Source organism: Larus michahellis, chromosome 1 (assembly GCF_964199755.1).
Source record: "Larus michahellis chromosome 1, bLarMic1.1, whole genome shotgun sequence".
In the NCBI taxonomy this organism is placed as follows: Eukaryota; Metazoa; Chordata; class Aves; order Charadriiformes; family Laridae; genus Larus; species Larus michahellis.
This window is the reverse complement of record NC_133896.1, coordinates 90374440-90383165: the sequence shown is the minus strand read 5'-3', so window position 1 is coordinate 90383165 and position 8726 is coordinate 90374440. Positions and strand designations below refer to the sequence as shown.

The window sequence follows — 8726 nt, the reverse complement described above, 5'->3', positions numbered from 1 at the left end:
GGGACCCCACTTCTGAAACTGGGGAAGAGTTGGGCAGTCAGAGGTGCAGCTGGGAAGGGACTCTTGGCAGGTCCTAGTCTTGGAAAGGGATCTTTGTATTTTTTTCAACCTTATCCCCTGCCATCTGATTTTTGCCTGCTGCTCCATGTTCCATCACTCAGAATAAATCAGCTCTGGTGTCTCTTGAGTTGGTCCTGGTTCTTCTTGGACCCTCTGGGCTACAATGATCCACCTCATCTCCCTCCACTCTCCCTGGAGTATGTCTTCCACCACGCCAAAGCCTCTCCCTCTCTCCTTCCCTCCTCCCCTTCCTCTCCCCCTCCCTCTCCTGGTTTCACAGCCCAGTCCCTCTCCACCAGAACAGGATCTTAGGTGCCACAGCTTCCCTTGGCCACACTCCTCTCTAAATGCCTGGGTTCTATGCTTTGGACAAGGAAGAAAGAGGAGGGCAGGAAAAAATATCTGTCAAGGCAACTGGAGAATTTCCAGGACCCAGGGAAATATCGCTTAAAGGCTGGAGAAGGAAACGTGCATCACAATCTGTTGCTCTTTCGATCCGATTTAACGATTTATCCAAGCAATACAGGAACCAGCTGTAGGGGAAGGAAGGCAGAAGGGATCTCTACATGGAGATCCTTTCCGAGAAATCCTAGTACCTGAACACAAGAGGAATCCTCTGAAAAGAGATGCTCTGAGGGGTCTTTGTGTTGCCTAGGAAAGCTAGGTGCTTTACTCCCCAGGCAAGTCCCTTCCAGAACTAGGGACCATTAGGGCAAATGTTTTAATGATTTAAGCCCCATGCCTGTTTCCCATCTCAGAACAAGAACAGCACAGCAGCATTGTCAGATAAACCCTCCTTCTAACATACATCTTTGTCAGGTCAGACCTGACCTGACCCCTCCCATTCTGCTCAAAAGGGGCTGAGCTGCTGCCAGGGCCCCATCTACGCTCCAGGAAATGAAGGGATGAGTTTGGGTAACTCTCCAAACTTTCTCGCAGGACTTTGGCAGCCCTGACTATCCTTCTCTGGGTCATGGGAGACGCTCTGTCAGATGAGTGAGAGTCTAGAGGCTTCCACACTTCTCTTTGGTCTCTTACTGGGACAGAGGGGCAGGGAAGTGTCAAACACGAGGAGGTTCCAGGGGACAAGGGAGGTCAGATGGGGTGTCTTTCAACCTCATAGCCCTCAATGGATTTTTCTTCCACAAATTCTTCCCTTCATTATTTGAGGCCATGTAAACTTTTTGCATCTACAAAAACCTCTGGAAAGGAGTTCACAGATATCCTAAAAGAGGAAGAATTGACCTTTGCTACTTTTGAACCTGCCAAACACCCTAGCATTTCTTGCAAGCCCTTAATTCTTGTACAGGCAGACACAGCAAGCAAACCATCCTTCCCCAGTCTCCCCAGGCCACTCAAAATTTTACACACCCCTGTCATGTCCTACCTCCTCTGTCTCTCTAAGACGCTGAGAGTCCAAGTCTCTGACATGGGTGGAAATAGAAGAAAATCAGAATGCTTTCCGGGGAAAGTGAAATGCAGGCAGAAAGAACCAGACAAGAGGCTGTGAAAGAAGGTTTGCTCAGGTGTAGAGGGCTATAGGATAGGACTCTTTGGAGACTGTACCAGCTCCTACCAGGCAGGGAGGGAGACTGGGGAAGAGAGAATCAACGGTGCCTCCACCACTAAGCTCAGTGAGATATACAAGGACTAGCCTCAGAAACTCCTCCACTTTATGCTCCTGGGAAGCTCTATCTATTTTAGTACATGGTCTCACCACCTTTCCCTTTCCCAGGATCTTGCATCAGCCTGGGCAAATGTATTTACTTTATCTGAGTCCGGTGATGATACAGCTGACTGAAATACTTGAACTAGGAACATGGATTTCTAGAAATGCAAGGTGCCATTCCAACCAACACAGCTCCCCTCCACTCACTGATCCTCCTTCTTCCTGTGCCCCTGGAGCTGCAGCTTTGCATTAAATGAGAGACTTGTTTGCACCTGGAGATGTATCCCTGGAGTGTATTTTTTGAAAGACCCTGAAAAAACCTTGCAATGGGTCTGTGGGATGTTCAGCAGCATTGAGCAGAAGAGGGTATTTACATTCCAGGTAGGGATTCGTCATCTTAAAGGAAGGAAGGAGAAGCGGCGGGAGATGTTCCAATTTCATCCTGAATGCAAAGGATTCTCTTCATCCTTCACAGTTCCCACTGAAAGGCCTGAAGGGCTGTTCTGAAGCAGCCTGTCTGCTGGATGACCCCTGAGCTGTGCATCAAAAACAGCCCTTTGCCTTCATTTGAGATCAGTATCCTCCAGGAGCTGCCCTGCTGGCACACACCCTGGAGTTCTGGAATTCATGGGAGCCTCTATAGCAGGGGCCCCTTCTACAGAGGGGAATATAGGAGAATGGGAGGGACTCGGGTGAGGCATGTTCACTAGATATCTGACATCAAGGACTTAGGAACACAAGAACCACAGGAACTGTGACCCAGGACTTTTGCCGTGAGCTCTGGCAGTAGCCTGGGAAGAGGTCAGTACTGTCCTCTTGGTGACTTAAGCAAGTAGCCTAGAGAGTCTCAGAGAGACCTTTTTCTTCAAGGAGATCACCAGCTGGCCCTATATGATGCCTTTCCTGCTGTTGAGAAGAACTGATCTGTTAAAGACCAGAACAGGTTAAATAAGTAACAAGGGAAAAGAAAAAAGTACCAAGATAAAGGCAGGTATGGTCAAGCTTCCCAATTCAAATGCTGAATTATTGGATTTTCCGAAAATTTGTGAGGATACTAAGCCAAATATTAAACCCTATGAAGAGAAGGAAAAGGAAGTTGTCCCTCATAGCCTAAGTGTTACCTAATAGGTCATTAGAGCTGTATCTCAGGAAAAAATATTGTTTTAAAATATCTGATGACAACCTGTCTCCATGCCAAAGTTATGTTTTGAACAAAGAAATTAAAAATCCACAGGGATGTCAAGTTGTACACTACTGTAGATTAGGAATTGCTCTTTCTCTGCTTAGTTATGATGGGATTAGATAGCCTTGGTAATTTTTGCCATGCTCGGGCCCATTACGGATCTTTCCCCTTTCCACAGGAAGCTTCTAATCCTTATTTGTTTCTCAGGATAAACCATGTTTGTAAGAAAACTGTGCACTGATACCAGTTTAAAGCCCAAGACAAGTCATGCAGCTGCTTGGAGGAGTCCCTTGGTCTTGGACTTGATCTTTAACGTGAAGGAAAATTTCCACCTGGACAGTGCCATTTTGTACACCAGTCTTCCAGGGCTCTCCAAAAACTGATGAAGAAACGGAGTAGAAAGATTATTCCGATTTAGTCTCTCATGCCATTTCAGCATCTCAAAGCACATGACTTCATTTACAGTCACTTGAGGTTACCCCATGTCTTTCAGGAGCTAGCATGATGAAGTTGGCAGCTGCTTGGAAAAACGATCATTCATCAAACGCATTAAGCTTTAGCAAAGGCAGCATCATGAGAGAAATAATCACTCTTTCAAAGAAGGATTGCAGAAGATGTCATTATTTGTGTTCACAGTATTTTTGTTCATACACATTACATCCATAAGCATCAATGTTATACTGAAATTCTTCCGTGGCAAAAATTAGTATCTATAGAACATTCCAAACCTAAATAAAAAAATACATGTTTTGGTACTTAGGCCAATATTATCATAAGGATTAGGTGAGAGAAATGCTTTCAAAGAGATGTGGTGAGAATTCCCACATTTGAGCTATTTAACTTGGAAGGTGGGGTTGGGCACAGAATAGTTTTTTCATCCTCAATGAAATTACTTTTGAATCATTTTATATGGGGAAACACTGTGTTCTATATGATAAAAACACACACGAACACATTACTCAAGAAAAGGAATTTGCTGAAATACAATTAACAAATGAACACTGAGAGGTTTGGGTTTGTTTTGTTTTGCTTCACTTTGTATATCTTTGGTTTGTTTATTTAAATCTAAATGCATAGTATTACTGTCCATTACCTACAATATTCAGCTTCCAGTAAAAATATACATTTTTAATAATGACACCATCAGCGCAGAGGAATCTCAAAGGGGTTTGAGGGTTGCCCTCAACAGGTGCTGCGTATAGGAATGAGATAGACAAACAGCTACACACCTTCCAAAGCCCAAAGGTATTTTTAAGTTGAAGGCTGCCCTCTGAAATAATTTGAAATAGCTCTCTATCTTAGGAAAGGTTTATTATTAACTGATATGTTATTTTTACTTTCTGCCTGTGCCTGTTAATGACCACATTTGGATCTTCAAATTTTCCACTGTGTACTTTTTGTCCGGAGAAAACCTTGGACTAGAGATAAGGCCATCTCAAAAAATGTATTTCTAGCAGCTCACACTTGCAGTCCACCAGTCGGGGCGTGAGGCTGTGTCGAGATCATGAAATTCATACTGTTTCTCACCTTTGTTGGGGTGGCTGGTGAGTATGTTTTGTACTTCTGCTTTTGTGAGTTGTAAGGAAGCCCATTTTCTGAGCAAATTTACAGGGCAGTCTACTGGGGGAAAGGGAAGTCCAGTTTCAACTTGCACAAACTTTACGGCACAGCACTGCAACTTCTTTTGACTGTGTCCGTTCACAATTGCTTGTGTCACAAAATGGGGAACGAAAGCCTTCATAGGGGTTCTCGTCCCAGCACTACTGAAATGTGTGCGTCAGCTTCAAAAAAAGCCTGTCTCTCCCTTAAGGAGTACCAAGTACGAAGGTAACACCGCTGGCCAGGAAGTCCTAAAGCTGCTGTAAAGTTTTGGACAATGGCCGCGTGCTTGCCCGCTGATGCTGTGAGTTTTTAGAGAAGTACAGCCTGCAAGTGAGACGCTTCAGTCAGTCGCAGGGGGACAAGACTCCTTATGGCAGATGTTGACATATGCCACTTCTTATCTCCCAGTTGCCTTCCCCGTCAACGCTGACGATGATGATGACAAGATCGTGGGAGGCTACACCTGTGCAGAGAACTCTGTCCCCTACCAGGTGTCCCTGAATTCTGGGTATCACTTCTGTGGAGGTTCCCTCATCAGCAGCCAGTGGGTTGTGTCGGCTGCCCACTGCTACAAGTCGTGAGTACAAAAAACTATATTCTTCCCTAAAGCTACTTCTTTCTTCCAGTTCGCTTCTAGCAGGAAGTCTGAGCTGTGAGATCCAAATCTGGAAGGGACTTTGTTCTGACAGGGGACAACCAAGGAATGGGTGGCTCGTTCAGGAAGCTGGGCTGAGGCATCATGAGGGCTTTTCCCTTTCTGCAAATGCTTCTGGGAATGCAGAGCACTTTCTGAAATGGCAATGTGATAATCGAGCAATGAGTTACGGGCTGTGACTTCTTACAAATTGCATGAATCTTGCTACAACTTAGTCACCGGAGAACAGGAAGGGCAATGAGGTCAGGGTGACAGCAGTTTGCCTTTTTCCAGAATGTTTGTATAAAGCACTGTTATATATCCGACTCGTCCCAGCTCAACAAAAGGAACCTGCAGAAACTCACCAGCTGTGCTGGGAGTGGGTAAGATCTCAGTGTGGATCCCCAGGACGCGTTGCAGGACAAGAAAGATGACCTGCATGAAAACAGCTCCCACAGTAGCGATGTTGCAGCGACCGCATACGGTGACGGGGAGGTTCCTCATAAGCAGGCGGTAGCAGTAAAGTACGTGCCATTCCTTCTCTTTTCCAGGCGCATCCAAGTGCAGCTCGGGAAACATAACCTGGAACTCACAGAATCGACACAGCAGTTGATCAATTCAGCTAAAGTCATCCGCCACCCTCGCTTCAGCTCCATAACACTGGACAATGACATTATGCTCATCAAGCTTTCCGTACCAGCCCAGCTCAACCGAGCTGTCCAAACAATTCCTCTGCCTACCAGCTGTGTGACCACAGGCACCACGTGCCTCATCTCTGGCTGGGGCAACACACTCAGCAATGGCAGTGAGTACTCTGTGGGAATGTACAGCATCGCAAGGGCCCGGGAGACGCTCTAAGACTCCGCAATTAACTCCAAACTGTGCAGGGTAAAGCTCAGAGAAGTGCTGTGGGACGGGCCTTTTTCACTGATGGGTCCGTATAGGACGGTAACAATTGAACTGCTTTGAAGGAAATCCTTTATAAGGTCCTTCCTCTTGTTCTGTGGTACGAACATGGAATCACTCGAGTCATCCATGTGCTCTTCACCAGCATGTTCACTCCGCCCTAAATTTTGTGGCCTGGCGCTATCAGCTGTGCAGTGCCAAGCACTGGCAATTTAACTAATGCCAATAGAGTTGTCAGTGCTCTGAGAACAAGATCAAAATCTGTGATTGTGGATCTCAAATTACTACAAGAGAGCTCCGTTCTCTTACGCTAATGGTCAGAGGTGTGAATGGTGACTGGTGTCTAATCCAGCGACGACAACAAAACCTGCACCAGAGGAGAGGATGGTTTTCCTGAGGCGCAGGTTTCCTCCAGCATATGGGCTACAAGAGTAGCTCGTGGCACCACGCTTGCCAGTTGATGACTGCCTAGGTATCAGAAAAATTAACGTGGCTGCAGTTCCATCTGAACAAAAGGAATCCATGCTGCGATTACCGTTCAGAGGAAAAATGACGACCACTAAAACAGGATGCTCAGTCATTACTTTTCTGATAAGGAAGATCTTCTCCGGGCTCCGAAATGAACTCAGAGATGTCATCAACCACCTCTCTCTATTTTCTTCTAGATTTGTTTCCAGACACCTTGCAGTGCCTGAAGGCTCCCGTACTCTCCGCAAGAGAGTGCAGCGATGCCTACCCTCGGCAAATTACCAACAATATGATGTGTGTAGGATTCCTGGAGGGAGGGAAAGACTCCTGCCAGGTAAAACATCTGTCTCTCCTTTCCCATATGTTTCTCTCCTGCCTGTTGCCAGTAGAAGAGGCCGTCGCATTAGAGAATCTGCTACTCTCACTGCACTGGCGCGTCTGAATGTCGTATTTTTGAACAACAGCAGAGACTTAGGGTGAAAGCTGCTTACTGAGTGAGGCTAGCTTTTTTCCCACTCCGTCGGTCATTGTCCCTTTTTGAGATGGCCAATACCTCTGCCCTAAACTTCCACAAGCAGACTATGCCACCTCCTGCACCTTGGGCTATTGAAAAGGGAGGAGTCCTGCACCAGAGAATCAATAGTAATCACGGTGACTTCAGAGCTTAGGACACAAATGTTAGGTTTGGACTCACCAAAAATTACATAGCCAGTATGCCAAGATCCGGGTAGTCTGGAAAACGAACACACCTGACAATTGGTCTGCATTTTACATGTGCCGAGCTCCACGGAGTTACTTGGCAGAATAATGTTTAAGACACCCATATCCTAAGCGTCTGCCAAGGACTGCATCCATCCAAAATAGGCAGCTTACTCATCCTCAGCTGCGGTGCCCTTGGAGCTAAAGTAAGGCACAGGAGCATCAGGTGTAGAGTGGTAATCAGAAATGACCTCTGTAGAACTTCAGTGCAGAAAAAGCCCAACGGAGCTCCCTCGACTGTCAGTGATTTCTGGGATCTCTGGCTCATCACTTCACGCTCCTCTCATTTGCTGAATATCCGTATCCTTTATGTGCACAGGGGGATTCCGGCGGTCCAGTAGTCTGCAATGGGCAGCTCCAGGGCATTGTTTCCTGGGGTATTGGATGTGCGCAGAGAGGCTATCCCGGAGTTTACACTAAGGTTTGCAACTACGTCTCCTGGATCCAAGACACTATAGCTGCCAACTGAGACGCTCTCTCTCATGCTGTGATGTGACCTGTTTCTTCTCCTCATCATTTTCTTCCGTTTTGGGACTGGACACACCAAAATTATCAAAAAATAAAGACTTTCAGGCACCCCTTCTTTGTGCAACATTTCTCTGGGTACTTCCATAGGCCATTTGTATGGAGGGCAGAGGCAGGGAATGTCACTCCAAGGAAAATATTTAATATTTGTAGTGCTTCTCAACTAGCAGGATCTTGCAACACTTTTCAGCTTCATCTTCAGGAGCCTGTCAGTGAGTTACAGGCAGCCATCTTTTCTGTTTATCAGCATGTACTCAGGTGCTACAAAACTGCCTAAAAAAGCCGACAGAGTGCGCTGAATCATACAGGCAGCAGACTCCTACTGTAGAAAACAGCAGGCAGCAGCACAAACGCTCCCCATCGCCCCCACTCTCACCCCCACCCCCGACTATATGACTGAACATTCCTTAGTGGAACCTCTCCGAAAGCTCCACTTGGGGAATGAAACAACCTCTTGCTAAGGGCTTGTTCACTTCGTGGACCAGTGCCACTGAGGCCGATCTCTATGCTGGGCTTGCTTAGTTTTCCTGCAAGAGCCAAAAGGACAGAGATGTTCCTGAGTTCTGGTTTTAACTTCTCCTAACCCCAACTGGCACTGGAATTGGAAGTCTATGGAAAAGCTGCCAAAGTTGCCAACAGGCTGGGTAGCTGCCTCCTGAAAAAGAAAAGGGAAATAGAGAGTTTGAGCACAATAAAAGGATAGAAAAAACAGAGAACAGGTGAAATGGGGAGAAATTTAAAAGAAATCCAACACTGGAGGAAAGGCAAGGAGAGGAAAAGTGCAGGGCATGGAGGAACTAGTGCCATTTGCCTACAGAGATGTTTGTGCCTGGCGCTCTCAGATGCTTTGTCACAGAGATACCTCCTAGGAGATTAATAGGTGCCTGAGTCACTGAGACAGGCACAGTATACAAACAGGA

General features: G+C 46.3%; 1 protein-coding gene across 1 annotated transcript; it reads left to right on the top strand.

The window, feature by feature from the left end:
• Nucleotides 1-4319: 4319 nt before the first annotated feature.
• LOC141737816 (trypsin I-P1-like) lies at nt 4320-7817 on the top strand. Its single transcript, XM_074572791.1, has 5 exons — nt 4320-4456; nt 4923-5091; nt 5700-5953; nt 6720-6856; nt 7601-7817. The coding sequence occupies exons 1-5, from the start codon at nt 4417-4419 to the stop codon at nt 7748-7750; spliced, it is 750 nt and encodes a 249-aa protein (XP_074428892.1). The 5' UTR covers nt 4320-4416; the 3' UTR covers nt 7751-7817.
• The last annotated feature ends 909 nt before the right edge of the window (nt 7818-8726 follow it).